Source organism: Bos indicus, chromosome 29 (assembly GCF_029378745.1).
Source record: "Bos indicus isolate NIAB-ARS_2022 breed Sahiwal x Tharparkar chromosome 29, NIAB-ARS_B.indTharparkar_mat_pri_1.0, whole genome shotgun sequence".
Lineage (NCBI taxonomy): Eukaryota > Metazoa > Chordata > Mammalia > Artiodactyla > Bovidae > Bos > Bos indicus.
Genome location: NC_091788.1, coordinates 44,771,964 through 44,790,143, shown reverse-complemented (window position 1 = coordinate 44,790,143; position 18,180 = coordinate 44,771,964). Strand labels below are relative to the sequence as shown.

General features: G+C 45.6%; 1 protein-coding gene across 4 annotated transcripts in view; it reads right to left on the bottom strand.

The window, feature by feature from the left end:
- Window positions 1–18,180, bottom strand: part of PACS1 (phosphofurin acidic cluster sorting protein 1) — a 150,223-nt gene that overhangs the window by 30,836 nt on the left and 101,207 nt on the right. For 3 of the 4 annotated variants that reach the window (XM_070783162.1, XM_070783163.1, XM_070783165.1), the window contains exon 2: window positions 8,300–8,387. In XM_070783162.1, coding sequence (XP_070639263.1) covers window positions 8,300–8,387 — 88 coding nt within the window. Of the gene's footprint in view, window positions 1–8,299; window positions 8,388–8,477; window positions 8,763–18,180 lie in introns of those variants that run through there. The other variant, XM_070783164.1, reaches the window with a different exon arrangement.

Sequence of the window (18,180 nt, the reverse complement as noted above, 5' to 3'; positions counted from 1 at the left end):
TGTTGTTGTTGTTCAGTCACTCAGTCATGTCCGACTCTTTGCGACCCCATGGACTGTAGCATGCCAGGCTTCCCTATTCTTCACCATCTCCCGGAGTGCTAAAACTCATCCATTAAGTCGGTGATGCCATCCAACTATCTCATCTTCTGTCGTCCCCATCTCCTCCTGCCTTCAATCTTTCCCAGCATGAGGGTCTTTTCCAGTGAGTCAGGTCTTCACATCAGGTGGCCAAAGTATTGGAGCTTCAGCTTCAGCATCAGTCCTTCCAATGAATATTCAGGACTGATTTCCTTTAAGACTGACTGGTTTGATCTGTGTGGACTCTGGTTTGATCCAAGGGACTCTCAAAAATCTTCTCCAACATCACAGTTCGAAAGCATCAGTTCTTTGGTGCTCAGCCTTCTTTATGGTCCAACTCTCACAAGCATACATGACTACTGGAAAAACCATAGCTTTGACTATACGGACCTTTGTTGGCAAGGTAATGTCTCTGCTTTTTAATACTCTGTCTAGGTTTGTCATAGCTTTTCTTCCAAGGAGCATTTATTTTTGGCTGCACTGAGTCTTTTTTAAAAAATTAATTAAATTTTGGTTGTGCTGGGTCTTCACTTCTGTGCTTGGGTTTTCTCTCGTTGTGATGTGAGGTCTTATTGCGGTGGCTTCTCTTGTTGCAGAGCACGGGCTCTAAGGCACCAGGCTTCGGGAGTTGTGGCACATGGGCTTAGCTGCCCCCCAGCATGTGGAATGTTCCTAGATCAAACCCGCACCCCCTGTACTGGAAGGCAGATTTGTAGCTGCTGGACCAAGGAAGCCCTGTGTTCATTTCCTGACTTCAGTCCATCATGCACTGTTCCTCTCCCCAGCACCTGTCCCACCCTAACAGTTCATGGTTTTGACACGTGCACTTTCGGACACCCCAGCCTCTAAACCCCTCTCCCAGGGGTCTCGTCCTCACCGTTGTCCGAGTCCTGCACCCACTTGATCACACTCTGGACCTTATCATTACTGATACTGATGACTGAATCTTCTATGTCACATGACCTAGTCTCTGATCCCCACTTCCTGTTCTTTTGAGCTCATTCTCTCTGGTGTGTCAACAACAATCCTTCAAACCCACTAGGCCTACGACCCAGTGATCCTCCCATGTTTCACTCCTCCTCATGCCCGCTGTCCCCTCTGCTCACTGCTCGGCTGAAATGCCACCATCTGGACAAGCGGTCCCTGCCCACCCTGAGGGCTTCTGCCCGCTGCTGTTCTCCGTGCTCACCAGGCTGATTCCAATGCTGTATAAATCCGGTGGCACGAGCTGAACATGCCTGGAGAGAATCAGATGATCTGCTCTCTGTTCTGACTTTGACTTTATGATCCCAAACGTGACGTGGGCCTGCGGGGCTGCCCGGTGATCACATTGCATTTTCCCCAGTCTGGACACTCGCCCCTTCACTCCATCCTCACGCCCCAAACACCTCCCCACCCCTGCCTTCACGCTGAGCTAACAGCCCTGATTCCCACTGTGCCGAGAAAACTGAAGTGACAGGAGAAGAGCCCCTGCCACATGAGCTCCTGGCCACATCTGTGTGGCCACAATTCCCCCCCTCGGTCACACCGGGGGGCTCCCGGCCCCCACCCCCCGCCCCACCTCTCACCTCCTGCTCACTGACTCCAAGAGGCTCTTCCAGTCATTCTTTCCTCTCGCATACAGTCAACTTTGCTCTCTCTTCTGGATTATTTCCATTAGCAAACAGGTTACTGATATTTCTCTCATTAAAAAAAAAATCCTCTCTTGTCCCCACATGCCCTGCTGGTTACCGCCCCACACCTCGCCTTCCTGTTACAGCAAACTCCTCAAGAGCCGTCTATTTTTGCTCTTGAAGACTTCTCTCGTTGTCTCCTAGCTGCGCTCCATCAGCCCTCCTACCTGCACTATTCCCACCACGGCTGCCATCCTCAGAGTCTGAGAACCTCCATGGGGGATTCCTCTTCCTCCACTGATCTGAGTTCTGACAGGGCCCGTCACTCCCCGTCCGGCCCCTCTTCCTTCCCGTGGCCTCCCACACACCGCACTTTCCTGGATTTCCTCTCGCCCTCAGCTGTTCTTTCCTGGTCCCCAGGTCAGGTCCTTCCTTTGTCCCTCGGCCTCGATCTCTAGACAAGCTCTCTTCTCTGTATCCACTCCCTCCAGTCCCGAGGAGTTCATCCATCTTCTGGTCTCAGATAAGCTGACGACTCTCCAAACTGTCTCTCTCCCAGACCACTCTTTCCCGAACTCTAAACTCGCACAGTCAACTGTCTATTCAATTTCTCTCCTAGGATGTTTAACAGCCACCACAGATACAATGTGATGGGCTGAATTCCTGGATCTTTCCCCCTAAACCGGCTTCACCCACAGGTTTCCCCATCTCACTTAAAGGCATCTCCACCCTTCCAGTTGCTGAGGCCAAAGCTTGGGTGCCGCCCTCATCTCCTGCCAGAATCACTGTCAGAGCCTATCAGCTGATCTTCTTGATTCCTCTTTCTCACTGACAGCCTGTTTTCCACATAACAGCCAGAACAATCCTATCACTTCCCTGTTCAAAACCCTCTAAGTCGGGACTCCCTGGTCGTCCAGTGTTGAAGACTCTGCACTTCCAACGCAGGGGTGTAGGGAGTATGGGTTCAATCCTTGGTTGGGGAATGGGGAAATGCTGGAAACACTAGAAACAGTGACAGACTTTATTTTTTGGGGCTCCAAAATCACTGCAGATGGTGACTGCAGCCATGAAATTAGAAGATGCTTGCTCCTTGGAAGAAAAGCTATGACAAACTCAGACAGCATATTAAAAAGCAGAGACATTACTTTGCCAACAAAGGCCCGTCTAGTCAAAGCTATGGTTTTTCCAGTAGTCATGTATGGATGTGAGAGTTGGACCATAAAGAAGGCTGAGCATCGAAGAATTGATGCTTTCAAACTGTGGTGCTAGAGAAGATTCTTGAGAGTCCCGTGGACTGCAAGGAGATCAAACCAGTCAGTCCTAAAGAAAATCAATCCTAAATATTCACTTAGGGGACTGATGCTGAAGCTGAAGCTCCCATACTCTAGCCACCTGATGTGAAGTGCTGACTCACTGGAAAAGACCCTAATGCTGAGAAAAAGACTGAAGGCAGGAGAAGAGGATGACAGAGGATGAGACAGTTGGATGGCATCAACAGACTCAACAGCACTGAGTCTGAGCAAGCTCCTGGAGATGGTGAAGACAGGGAAGCCTGGCATGCTGCAGTCCATGGGGTCCCAAAGAGTCAGACACGACTGAGTGACTGAACAACAAATGCTGCAGAGCAGCCAAAAAATAAACAGAAAAACGAAACCCTCCAATTCACACAGAATAAAAGCCAGAGACCTTCCCATCGCGGCATACACCCCATCCCCCGATCTCTCTGCCCTCCCCTCCTCTTCCTCTCACTCCCCTCCAGCCTCAGGCCCTCCTCCTTTCTCTCCATCCTGCCAGCACCTCCCTGCTCAGGGCCTCGCCCTGGCTTCTCCCTCCAGTGCTCTTCCTCTAGGTATCTGCACAGCTTCCTCCCTCACCTTCTTCAAAGTTCCTGCATGAAAGCCATCTTCTCAGTGAGGCCACCCGTGACCACCACATAACTTCCTCCACCCCTGGGCGTGCTCCATCCCCCACCCCCACTGGGACGCATCATCACCTTCCAACAGCAGCGGCCCTCATTATCTGAACTCTCACTATCTAAATGTGTGCTGTAAATTCCCGTAAACGTTTCCATCCCAAATGCGTTATCTGAACCGCAAACTTGTGAACCTATGTGCGCCGGTAAGAGGATGTAGATGCAGGGCAGCTTTCAAGGGCACAGCCAGCTCTGGCACTTTCAGAGCCCAGCACAGTACTAGTCTCGTCTTTACTGCCCTCCAGCAAAGATTCGGCTCCTCGTGGGTCCCAGAATTTGCTTCTTCCAGGTGCCAGGCACTATCAACTTGGGTCCAAATTCAAAATTATCTTCAGTATCTTTTTAAATCTGTAGCATCGTATATCTTCATTTGCAGTACAGAAGCAGAACAGTTTGTGTCTGATACTATAGTACCACTGACATTTGGGATTGGTCTGGTGGCTCAGATGGTAAAGAATGTGCCTGCAATGTGGGAGACCCAGGTTTGATCCCTGGGTTGGGAAGATCCCTGGAGAAAGGAATGACTACCCAGTCCTGAAGAGTTCCAGGGACAGAGGAGCCTGGTGGTCCATAGTCCATGGGATCACAAAGAGTCAGACACAACTAAGCAACTAAAACTTTCACTTTCATAGTACCATTACTTATGACACATAAAAATACCCATTAATGAGTCTTAATGTATTAAAGATTAGGTTACTAGTGTTTTAAATGCTTATTTTTTAAATAGAGAAATTCTTGGTGGATTGTTGGGCATTCCCTGGTGGTCCAGTGGGTGTGTGTGTGTGTCCACATGTATACACCTACATATATAGACACACACACCCACGTATATACATACATATATATATATATAATTCTAATCTTCACTTGAAAACTCAAATGTCATTTATTTTACTGGCCAAAAAATATTCTCAGTTGTCTCCCCTCAAAGTGACAGGCTCACATTGTTCATTTTCAAGAAACAATCTTCCAGATTCCTGAGTCTGAGTAACAGTTTGTCTGTAAGCCCTTCTTGCCACGCGAACAGTGTTCTGTGAAATAGCAGCTACTTCAAGACACAGCTCAGTCGTCAGGCAGCTTCCTCCGTGAAGCAGGAGTGCTGTGTGCACATCTCCATTTCATCACGCAGACTATTCAGAAGGCGTGTGCTCCAGGGCTGAGACAAAATAAATGAACAATTCTTACTGTCCTTCAAGGACATTCTTAAGCAAACCTGGCCTTTCACCTCTTCCTCGCAGTCTGCGATGGTGGACGCACGATGACTGCTGACACGCTGGAAGCCGCCCTGGTGTGAGGGAAGGGCCAGCTGTTTTGTTAGAGGAAACACTGAAACTGCCCACCCTGGCCAGGGGCCATAGCAGCCATTCGCAGGAGTTATTTTAAGACAGGCGGTCCTGGTAAGGAACATGGAACTAACAAGCCAGCACCCACCGGAAGAATTTGCGAAAGGTCAAAAGGAGACACACCAGACTGTATGTCGTACCAACATCCCGGGTCCCCCTCGAGGGCATCCATCTTGGCTGAGCGATGGCATGCACCCCCTGGAAGCACCCTGAGTCAGAATGATTGGCCAGAGACAACCTGGAAACTAATCCCATCACCATAAAACCTGAGGCTGCGACCCACGTGGCAGAGCGGTCCTCCTGGGTTCCCTTTCCCTGTTGCTCTCCGCCCAGGCATCTCTTCCCAATAAAGTCTGCTTTTTCAGCACATGTATCTCCTCGGACAATCCATTTCTGAGTGTTAGACAAGAGCCTGCTCTCGGTCCCTGGAGGAGGTCCCACTTCCTGTAACAGTTTCGTCAACCACTGCTCTTGTAACTTCAGTGCAAATGTCAACATGGTGGAAAGGCCAAGTAAAGTCACAGTACTATCATGAGAACAGTTTTGACCTCCTGTGTCCTGTGAGGGGGTCTTGGGGAGCCCAGGCTCTGCAGACCCTATTTTGAGGACAGCTGCTCTATCAGCAGGTAAAGGTCCTTAAAGGCAGGAGTTTGGGTCTGTTTTGTTCGCTGCTGAATCCCCTGTGCCAAGAACAACGCTTAGCCTGTAACAGGTGCTCCATAAATATTTATTAGATGAATATGTAAATGAATAAATAAGTGACTGGATAAATGAATGTGTTAACATCTGTAATTACTTTCAGCTGCTTGGAAGTCGAGCAAAAAATTTCGGATATTTGTAGTTTTTGGGTATAATTTAAAATTTTACAGAATGTTAAATATTTGATTAGGAAAGAAAAGAAATTATTTCTTTTGGCAAAGGCATTTAACTGCGAGGAAGGCAAAAACAGCAGGGAACTTTCCAAACCACACCAACAGTGTTTGCACTGGAAAGCACTGGCTTTTAGCAAAGGAAATAATTCCTGAAAACTGGAATGCTGCCCGTGACCTAGAAACGAGTGCGAAATTGGGAAAGGAGGAAAAGACACAAGTTTCCACTCGCCCATCATGGCCCCTCACTTGCTTTTTCAATTCATGGTGTCTGGAAACATCTCACAGAATTGGGAGGAATTATCCCTGGTGGCTTAGGTGGTAGGGAATCCACCAGCCAATGCAGGAGACCTGGGTTAAAAATCCCTGGGTCTGGGAAGATCCCCTGGAGAAGGAAATGGCAACTCACTCCAGTATTCTTGCCTGGGAAACCGTATGGACAGAGGAGCCTGGCGGGCTAGAGTTCATGGGGTTGCAAGAGTTGGACACGACTTAGTGACTAAAGGGCTTCCCTGGTGCCTCAGATGGTAAAGAATCTGAAAAGTGAAAGTGAAGTCACTCAGTCGTGTCCAACTCTTTGTGACCCCGTGGACTGTAGCCCACCAGGCTCCTCCGTCCATGGGATTCTCCAGGCAAGAATACTGGAGTGGGTTGCCATTTCCTTCCCCAGGGGATCTTCCCGACCCAGGGATCGAACCCAGGTCTCCTGCATTGCAGGCAGACGCTTTAACCTCTGAGCCACCACATTAGATTAAAGAATCTGCCTACAATGCAATAGCTGCTGCCGCTGCTGCTAAGTCACTTCAGTCATGTTCGACTTGGTGCAACCCCACAGATGGCGGCCCACCAGGCTCCCCCATCCTTGGGATTCTCCAGGCAAGAACCCTGGAGTGCGTTGCCATTTCCTTCTCCAATGCACAAAAGTGAGTGAAAGTGAAGTCGCTCAGTCGTGTCTGACTCTTAGCGACTCCATGGACTGCAGCCTACCAGGCTCCTCCATGCAATGCAATAGACCTGGGTTCAATTCCTGCATTGGGAAGATCCCCTGGAGAAGGAAATGGCAATGCACTCCAGTATTCTTGCCTGGAGAATTCCATGGACACAGGAGCCTGGCGGGCTACAGCTCATGAGGTTGCAAGAGTCAGATAAGACCTAGTGACTAAAATCACTATGCACGGAGATGAACAGGGAGTTTCAATGTAAGCGACACACAGAAATCACAAGGAGTAATTAAAATGTTTCAAGTGTTTTTTAATGTGTGTTTCATGTAACTGCACCAGGTCTTGGGTGCCGCACTGGGGCTCTTCAGCGGGGGCGTGTGGGACTTTGGTTGTGGCAGGTGGGATCCAGCTCCCTGACCTGCGCCTCCTGCACTGGGAGTGCAGTCTTAGTGCTACACTGGACCACCAGGGAGTCCCAAAATGTTTCAGGTTTCGAGGACTAAACTAATATAATGTATTTATCTCAGAAGGAGAACTGAGGACTTCAGTGTATGCTTCATGTACTATGAAAATGCTACAGACGTGGGTTTTAATGAAGCCAAAAAACTGCTGCATAACAGGTGAGCCAGTAACCAACATCCTGGTTAGCAGGGAGTGGCCATGCAGCTCACTGTTTCTCCAAGAAACAGAACTCCATGAACCACAAGTACACTGTTCCTAAGCTGGAGAACTCCATCATCTCATGGATCCAGAGGCTCTTCAGACTCTCAGTAAGGTAGAGGGACCGTCATTAAAAAGGCTTCGGTTAAGTAAGGTCCTGTGTTGCAGTTTAACGACCACGCATGTGATGACTCTCTGCTTTCTACTTCTGCCACTTGGAAATCACCTGGCAAAACAGACCCCTTGACCTTTCTGGAGCTCGGTTTCTCCTGAAACTGAAATTCCAGAATGCTTAGAATATGAATCTTGGTGAAATATTTTGGGTCCCTTGGAGATACTGAGTGAGTTCAAGGAATTAAATGTGGGGATTACTCAGAAGACGAAATATCCCAGTAAATTTTAAACTGTCAAGCCTGAAATAATAACCTATAAATATCTTTCACCCTGTGGAAAACCGCCAAAGCTGTCTCCCCAACCCATATATCTGCTTATACCCAGAAATCCCAGGAATAAGACCGAAACCTACACTTGCCATTCTAGTAATTTCTGAATTTCTTGATCTTCATGCTAATCTTGTTAATAGGCAGGGCAGGGAGAGCCACTTTTATCCTTCAGACAAAGAAACTGAGTGCTTTAACTAAGGGGCAGAACTGGGATTCAGTACTATGTGAGCCGGACCGCCTTCCCACAGTTGCATCTTCTTTGCTGAGTGATGGACTCAGCAAAGGATGCTGGTCTCCTACCAGCATCTCTGAAGCCCTGACATGGGCACAAGGTTATCCAGCTTCCGTGGGCCCTGAGCAAACAATCCTGCTCAACTCACCTGCAGCTTCACAGCGATGACCACCGAGTTAAGATCTTTGTCCATTTCTTTTAGCATGACGAGTTTCTTCAGGGTCAAGCTGAACAGCCTAGAAAAATTTAGAGAAAGAAGGTCCAGTCAAAGGTAAGGAACTTATGAGAAAAGAGATACACCTTCTGTTGCGGAAATGCTGCTTTACCTAGAGGAAGAAAGTTAGAACGCTGTTTACTGCGTCCGTCATCAGTAAAAGAGTACTCTTCTTATTTAACCTTTGTACTTGCTCAGTGTCAAAAGGTATATTATTCTATGAACTTCTGTGGATGTCCCTTTATCTCCAGCAAATACCATCATGCCTTTTCACTTCTAATACGTAGGAGCAGTTTCGGTGGGAGGGGCTGGGGGCATCAATGTTTACTTTGCTTGCCCAGCTCCTCCCCCACCTTTCGGTCTAATCACCTGCGACACACACAGACGCAAATCTGTATCAACAAGGAGATGATCCGCACAAACAGAACAGAAGCCTTTTGGCAGGAAACGCTTTCAAAGACCACAGGTTTGATTTCCGCCAAACTTGCATCAAACATGCAGAAACTCTTCAGGGACATGATGAGGACATGCCCCTTAATTAAAAGCGACAGGGCTGTCCCTCACTCTGGATTCTCAGAATCTCTAGTCTGACTCAACCTTGGCCTCCAAGGCAGGACGAATCTGGACTTCTAGGGGGAGCCGCGAGGGAAAGCTCAGATGCTGCTCTCAGCTCCTGGGCTGAGTGGTTCGTGTCCTTTTGCCCTCGTCTCTGCGGGACTGAGAGGCACACAGATGCTGCTGACCCGAGTCAGGTCCTCGGGCCCCGACGCGGTCCTGCGCTCATATCCCCCTGCCTCCCAGTCCGTCTCATCTTTGTGCTCCCTCCTCACGCTCTAAGCTCCAGTAGCCCTGAAATCACCTCTGTTCCTCTGAGGCCCACACTCGCTCACCTCTGGGCCTTCTACCAAAGGGCAGGGCACAGGACGGCCACTTGGCAAATATTTGTTAATGAAGTTTAACAACTTCCTAACAGGGCCTCTAGGGAAAACCAGGTAAACAAGAATATGTGTTGAAGAGATTCATGAAAAAAAAAGGGGAACAAATTCAGATCAACAGAACTCAATCCACCCTTGCCTCAATAAGATCTGATAACTTCTGAAGGGAGCAAATAAAGCTCTTTCTTTCCTTCTGCTTTGAGTCACAATCAAAATCAACTAAAAGAAAGTCCATCAGGTCTTTTCATACATATTACTTCATCCAGACTTCAAAAACATGACTCCGTCTGTGAGTGTGTGTGAAGGGGGTGGGGTGGGTGGGTGGGGACGGTTCACTGCTGTACCCATAGAAGAGGAAACAGATTCTAAACAGTCATGACTCAGCTAAATGCCCACAGCCAGTAAGTGACAGAGCTGTATTCTAAACTCCAGTCTCCTCGTGGTAAGCAATAATATCCCCTAATCCTCAGAACCTGGAAACCTTTTTCATGGCAAAAGGGACTCCGAAGATGGTGTTAAGGATGCTGAGGTGGGGAGGTGATACGCAATTGTCTGGATGGGTCATTAGTCTTATAAGTCTTTCTAAGGGGGAGGCAGGAAGGCCGAAGTCAAAGAACGAGATGTGACCCCAGAAGCAGAAGTCAGAGTGATGTGTGTCTGGCTCTGTAGATGGAAGCACCCCTGGGGTCGGGGCCATGGAATGTAGGTGGCCTCTAGATGCTGGAAAAGCAAGAAAACCGATGCTCACTGGAGCCTCCAGAAGAAATGCAGCCATGCCACCACCTTGAATTTGGCCCGGTGAAACCCATTTTGGACTTTTGATCTCCAGAATCATGAAAATAAATGCGGGTTTTGTTCTAAGACACTATGTCCGTGGTCATTTGTTACAGCAGCTGTTGGTGCTAATACACTCGTCCCTGAGCCCTCCCTGACACGGCCTGCTCCGTCACCGGCTGGAGCTCCTGCAGTTGTGCTCCTGAAACACACTCAGGTTTGTTAAGCAGGAATCTCTGCAGGTTCACACTTGCCGCCCGCCCCCTGCCCCATCAAAGACGACCCACAGCATCATTTGTTTCTCCTTCCGCTTTAGACTAGGAATATGCCGGTCCAAAGGAACTCTGAGTCTGCCAACACCCAAGGGATTATTATACTTCACATAGTTGACGATTAAGAAATGTAACTAACTACACTGTTTAGCTGATTTCCAAGCCTTGCTGGAAAGGAAAGGGAACACAACAAGGAAAGGGAAGGAAAAGGGAAAGGAAGAAGAAAGGATGAACAAAATAGAAGAGACTGGATATTCCCAATTTTGTTCCTTGTCTAAGGCTGCTAATTACGAATGCTTCTGAGAAGTTATGTTTTTGTTTGTTTCAAAGCAGGGGCTTCCCTGGTGGCTCAGATGGTAAAGAATCCACCTGCCAATGCAGGAGACCCAGGTTCCATCCGTGGGTCAGCGAGATATCCTGGAGAAGGGAATGGCAACCCGCTCCAGTATTCTTGCTTGGAGAATTCCATGGACAGAGGAGCCTAGCAGGCTACAGTCCATGGGGTCGCAAAGTCAGACACGACTGAGACTAACACTTTCACTTTCAAAGCACCTAAACACGGATGCGCTGGTGCTAAATGAACTCACTGCAAGAAGAGTCGCAGGGCTAAACTGGGAACGTGTGTGTTTCTGCCTCTGCTTGCCATCCTCACTCTCTCACACGTTCCACACGTGAGTGAGCATCTCCTCAACACCAGGCACTGCAGTGGTGGGAGTTGGGAGGATGTGGTCCACAGCCTCGCGAAGACAGCCTGGCAGGGAAGACAACGACACTCCTTGTCCTCAGCAATTTTATGCCTCGTAAGACTCCGGCCCATCTCTCCTTTCACACAACATATAAAATATTGCAGGTAATATGGTGGGATCCTTTTTAGGAAGGAAAAACACACTACAGACCAATAAATAGTTGGTGAATCAATAAACAAACCTGTATGCCACCGCACCTGATGTTAACAAGAAAGCCAAGGATGATTCAGTCCCTTAGGTAACAGAACACTGATTAATAGCAAGACTGGATGTGTTTAGTGTTTGCTCAGAAACCAGACACACCACATATGATTTCCACACTATTGGCAGTGAGTTCAATAGGTCTTTTAGCTGTTTGCTTTTAATGGTATCACTCAAGGGGATGTGGGGACATAAATATATTCCAGTTCTTCAAAGCCTAGGGAAAATGTCTGTAACTCATTAAGCATCTGCACGTGTGCCTGCTCAGTCAGTCGTGTCCAACTCTTTTGTGACCCCACGGACTGTAGCCTGCCAGGCTCCTCTGTCCACAGGATTTCCCCCAGCAAGAGTACTGGAGTGGGTTGCCATTTCCTCCTCCAGATCTTCCCCACTTAGGGAATTACACCCATGTCTCCTCCATCTCCTGCATTGGCAGGCAGATTCTTTACCAGTGAGCCACCTGGAAAACCCCCATTCTCATGTAAGTCTTACAATAATTCTAAGATGTGGGTACTATACCCATCGTACAGACAAGGATGTTGAGAAGGATTAAGAAACTTGCCCAAGGTCACACAAGAACGTGGTTGAGCCAAGACACAAACTTAAGTTTATCTTCGTCCAGAAGTCAATTAAAACCAGTACAAGGCACTTATCTGACAATCAGAAGAAATTATTTTAATTACAAGTAAATACTTTCAACATATAACTTAACAGAAAAACTCTGATTTATAAGACACATTTCTCCTTAAATCCACACTCATACAATACTGATTGAAACAGCCCCAGACAATTCTGAGGATGACTGAGCCTGGCAAGACATTCTGACTGAAGGTGTCTCAACAAATACAAGACTGAGTCAGAGGCTGATGGTAGGGTTTTCTGTTACCCTACGTTTTATTGGTTGGATACGTCTTATGCAGCAAGTCCTTCCTCGATCATATGCCTGCTTTCATCCATTTCTACAGCAGTAAAGATCTGGCTCCTACTCTGTAAGAAAGGCTTTAGGTGAGAGAGACATGTTTTACATTTTAATAGGCTTCTTCTAGCTGTTCTACTAGGGCAGAATGAAAGGAAGAAAAGGAAGAGGGGAAGAAGTTGAGAGAGAGGAAGCGACGACAGAAGTGCAGACTACAGGTGGCAGATGCCTGGAGCCTGGGAGCAGTGGGAGCAGAGAAAAACGGTTGGAATCCTGGATATATTGCTGAGCCCACAGGGGTTTAGATGAGAACATTAGGAAATATGCACAGAAGATGAAGTCAGAGCAACACTGATGGCATAACCTCTGCTTTTGAGCAGTTCTTGAGAGGATGGGGAGTAAGTATACCCAACAGTTCACCAACAAATGTAACAGTGCCTACATAATACAAGTGCTAAATGACACAAAAGGAGATCATGAGTAATGGAGCGGCGGTTTCGTAAGGATATGTTATCTAAGCCCAAGTAAATTCTCTCCAGAAACTGCTTTCTTTTAGATCCTATTGGACTAAATCTGCAAGAAGAAAGAACAAAGCTTGACAACTAGGTAGCAAAGGGAACAAAAATATATTAAGAATCTTTAAAAACCTTCTAAATTATTCTAGTTTGTGCTCTGCTGTAAGATAAAACAGAAACAGCCTTAAGTGATATCTACAGATGATCCCCAGTCTGCATTTAACAGCTGTTTCAAACTTATTCCCAAGCAAACTAGAACTGGACGGGCTCAGCAGGAGAGAAACAGTCTCATACTCCATCTCAGCCCCCATCTCCTTCCTGACAGGCTATCAGCGAAGAGTGCAGTGGCCATATTTTGGACAGAAAAAGGGAGAAGAAAGGAGAAATAAAGATCTGGATGAAACATAACACTGAAAAGCCTGTCTCTGAATCAAACGGACGGTCCTTGTGGGACCAGAGCAGATAAATGCTGGACCAGACGCCAAGTGGCCTGGATTACTCTTTTGTCCCAAGAAATGGCTGTGTCACACGAGCAAGCCTTGCTTCTCCCCCCTGCAGATCTTTAATCCTAGAATGAGAAGAGCAAGCTCTGCCTATCCCCTCCAACCTGCATTTATCAGGATAAAGAGCACACCGGTAGAAAAAAATTACGGGAAAGCTTTTCCTCTGTGGGACTAACTTTCCATTTCTAAAACTGTCTCCATGTTAACATGGCACCTGCGGAGGTCTGCGTGAGCCTCAATAACCAGAACACAAAAGGCAAATTTCTGAGGAGTGTTTTCTATGGCTTTTGAGGTTACTTGACTATGTAGATACTGAACTCATTATTTTACATGAAATAGCATAATTTTGACTGCGAAACTAAGGCACCGCAACTAGAGAAAAGTCTGTGCACAGCAATGAAGGCATTATTATTTTAAAATGAGTAACCTTAGGGCTTTCCAGGTGGTCGAGTGGTTAAGAATCTGCCTGCTAATGCAGGGACACGGTTCGATCCTTGCTTCAGGAACTAAGATCTCACACGCCTTGGGGCAACTAAGCCCGGGCACCACAGCTACTGAGTCTGTGCTCTAGAACCCACGAGCTGCAGCTACTGAAGCCTGTGTGCCCTAGAGCCCGTGCCCTGCAACACGAGAAGCCATGGCGGGGAGAAGCTCGCGCACCGCAACCAGAGAGCAGCCCCCACTCACCGCAACTAAAGAAAAGCCTGGGCACAGCAATGAAGACCCAGCACGGCCAAAATAAACACATACCCGAACAAATCTTTAAAAAACAATTAAAGATAAAATGAGCAACCCTAAAGCAGGTTTTTAAAGAGTAAAGCAACTGAATCATCACCCTGAAAGGCACAGTGTGGAAGAGATGGGCTGAAGGAGATTGAGGAGAGATTTTACCATGAACGGATGAGAGAAGAAAAGATTTCCTGTCTCTGTCTGTCTCACAAGAAATCAGATGGCACGAAACACTGTTCAAATGGAGAAACACCAGAGGATGAGGAAAACTTAGACCCAAACAAGAAACAGAATCCAGGAAGGTGCTCCAGGCTATCGGATGTGACTCTGGGGAGCAGAGGACCGTAGGGTTATGAGTAGACCCCTAATTTTCAGCTACTCAGCATATCTTTAGTGTATCAATGCCAATCACTTGCACAAGCCAACAAGATTTACATTGTTTTCCCCTCTTTCTACGAAGTCCTTGATGGGACTCTCTGGATGGGAAAACAGGCCTCGGATACAGGGTGAGGTGGGGAGGAGGGGCTTTTCTATTAAAGTCAGACTTGAGAATTCTCAGGTCTAGGACTTCCCCAGTGGTCCAGGTGCTAAGACTCCGTGCTCCCAATACAGGGTACCCAGGGTTCGATCCCTGGTCAGGGAACTGGATCATGCATGCCACAACTAAAAGCCCCCACGTGCCACAATTAAGATCCAATATCCGCAACTAAAACTTGGTGCAGCCAAATAAATATATAAATACTTTTTGAAAAAGATCAATTGTCCCTCAAAAAAAAAAATTCTCAAGTCTGCACCTCCTTAGTAATATAGAAGAGACGTCTATAAACCAGAATTGCTGTGTGGACTAACAAATGCGGAAAGCACCTAGCACAGAGCCTGGCACATCAGAAGCGCTCAAAAAGGCTGCGTGCCGTCAGCATCGGACAACACCCAGTCACTTATATTACAGCCCCTCACTGTGACAGCCCCTCAATCCACGTTGTTTCAGTGAGAGAGGCAGAGGGCATGTGTGGGAAGAACAAAAACAAACAAAACCCTCCAGGGTGCAGCCAAAAATAACAGGGGCAAGAACCAATAAAATACACGAAAACAAAAATACACCTTCCATGGAAGGCTCCCAAAGAAGCATGGCTGAGTATTAGGGACTTATTAATACATGTTATCACATTAGTAAGCTCAAAAGAAATAATACAATTATTTTATTAGATGCTAAAAAGGGATTTGGCAAAATTTAACACGGATTCCTAATTTTTAAAAGACCCTTGGAAAAAGAACAATAGAAAAACACTTCCTAAAAAAACACTTCCTTAACATAAACTTTAAATATATATACTTTTCATATAGTTAGCATCAGGACTGAAGTTGAGACCAGAGCCAGGAACAATATATGGGCCTATCTCTGCTGTTTATATAAAACTGGCCTGAAAAGTTGGGTGAAGTAATCAGAAAAAAATGATATAAAAAGCTGAAAGGAGGAGACAAAGCTATCCCATTTGCAGATGTGTGACTGTGTTCTAGAACTCAAGAGAATGAACCAAAAAGCTAGTGGAGTCATTAAGAAAATATTAAAATAAATACACGAAAATCAAAAGTTTCCTTAATGCAAACACTAACCAATAGTTAAGTATAATTGGAAAGTAAGTAGAGATGCCTGCTGCATTCAAGTAGGAAATGGCTTCCCAATTAACTTCAAAGTGCTTCAGAAAAAAAATGGGACTGAACTTTAATAATTGCTTAATGCAGGAAATTAATTTATATGGAGCTGCACTAAACTCTTCTACTTTTCTGTAGGTTTTAAAATTTTCTTCTAGGGAAAAAAGAATAAAGAAGAGGGTGTCACCCAACAGGATATTAACATGTATTCTAAAGCTGAGGTAATGAAAATACCTTGTTGTTGGGAAAAGAATAAACAAAGAGATCAGTGGAAGGGAACAGAGTCCAAAATCAGGCTGAGTACAGGGAACCGCCCCTTGTGGCCCAGTGGCTATGAACCCGCCTTACAATGCAGGCGACACAGGTTCAATTTCCGGTTGGGGGTCTTCATTTCACAGGCTGTGCAGCAACTAAGCCTGAGCACTGCAACTACTCAGCCTGTACACTCCAACTAAGACCAAATAAATAAGTAAATAGATAAATAAACACTAAAACAATTAGGCCAAGTATAAATAAGAATTTACTGTATGTAAGAAATAGATAAATTAATAAACAGCATTAGAAAACTGGCTAGCTATTTGAACAAAAACAATGATGAATCTCCATCTCATTCCTTATTCAAAGTAAATTTCAGATGGATTAAAGATTTAAATAGAAAAAAGAAAGCCATAAAAGTATCAAAAGAAAATACGGACAATTTAAAAAAATAATCTTCTGGTGGGGAAGGGCTTTCTAAGCATCTCACCAAATCAGAACCCACAGAGGAACTGACTGCCACATACAAAATCAAAAACTTCCATAAAGTAAATAATAAAACAGAAATTTAGAAGTATCCAAAGAGATTTAAAGATTTTAACAACTAAAATGAAAAGTATTTATGATATGATAAAATGTCAAAAGTTTAATATGCAAAGAATTATTACAAATCAATAGAAAAAAATTTCAAAGTAAAAATTGGCAGAGAACATTAATAGGCAATTCAAAGAAGAAGGAGTGGTGAAAAAAACATAGGTTATTTAATTTTACTATTAATCAGACAAATAAAAATACCAACCATACTGAAAGAATGAGAAAAAGTGACAAGACCCAGGGTTGGGAAATACAGGGAAAAGGCACTCTAACATACTGAGTGAAAACCACTAGTGATTTTCACTTTTAGAGAGCAGTTTCACAATAAGCATTACATTTTTAATATGTATACCTTTCAGAAGAACTGTACAAAAAAGATCTTCATGACCCAGATACCACAATGGTGTGATCACTCACCTAGAGCCAGACATCCCGGAATGTGAAGTCAAGTGGGCCGTAGGAAGCATCACTACAAACAAAGCTAGTGGAGGTGATGGAATTCCAGTTGAGCGCTTTTAAATCCTAAAAGATGATGCCGTGAAAGTGTTGCACTCAATATGCCAGCAAATTTGGAAAACTCAGCAGTGACCACAGGACTGGAAAAGGTCAGTTTTCATTCCAATCCCAAAGAAAGGCAATGCCAAAGAATGCTCAAACTACCGCACAATTGCACTCATCTCACATGCTTGTAAAGTAATGCTCAAAATTCTCCAAGCCAGGCTTCAACAGTACATGAACCATGAACTTCCAGATGTTCAAGCTGGATTTAGAAAAGGCTGAAGAACCAGAGATCAAATTGCCAACATCTGATGGATCATTGAAAAAGCAAGAGAGTTCCAGAAAAGCATCTACTTCTGCTTTATTGACTATACCAAAGCCTTTGACTGTGCGGGTCACAACAAACTGTGGAAAATTCTGAAAGAGATGGGAATACCAGACCACCTGATCTGCCTCCTGAGAAATCTGTATGTAGGTCAGGAAGCAACAGTTAGAACTGGACATGGAACAACAGACTGGTTCCAAATCAGGAAAGGAGTATGTCAAGGCTGTACATTGTCACCCTGCTTATTTAACTTATATGCAGAATACATCATGAGAAATGCTGGGTTGGATGAAGCACAAGCTGGAATCAAGACTGCTGGGAGAAATATCAATAACCTCAGATATGTAGATGACACCACCCTTATGGCAGAAAGCAAAGAACTAAAGAGCCTCTTGATGAAGGTAAAAAAGGAGAGTGAAAAAGTTGGCTTAAAACTCAACATTCAGAAAACTAAGATCATGGCATCTGGTCCCATCACTTCATGGCAAATAGATGGGGAAACAGTGGAAACAGTGACACATTTTATTCTCTTGGGCTCCAAAATCACTGCGGATGGTGACTGCAGCCATGATATTAAAAGAGGCTTGCTCCTTGGAAGAAAAGCTATAAGCAACCTAGACAGGATATTAAAAAGCAGAGACATTATTTTGCCAACAAAGGTCAGTCGAGTCAAAGCTACAGTTTCTCCAGTAGTCATGTATGGATGTGAGGGTTGGACTATAAAGAAAGCTGAGCACCGAAGAATTGATGTTTTTGAACTGTGGTGTTGGAGAAGACTCTTGAGAGTCCCTTGGACTGCAAGGAGATCAAACCAGTCCATTCTAAAGGAAATCAGACCTGAACATGCATTGGAAGGACTGATGTTAAAGCTGAAACTCCAATACTTTGGTTACCTGATG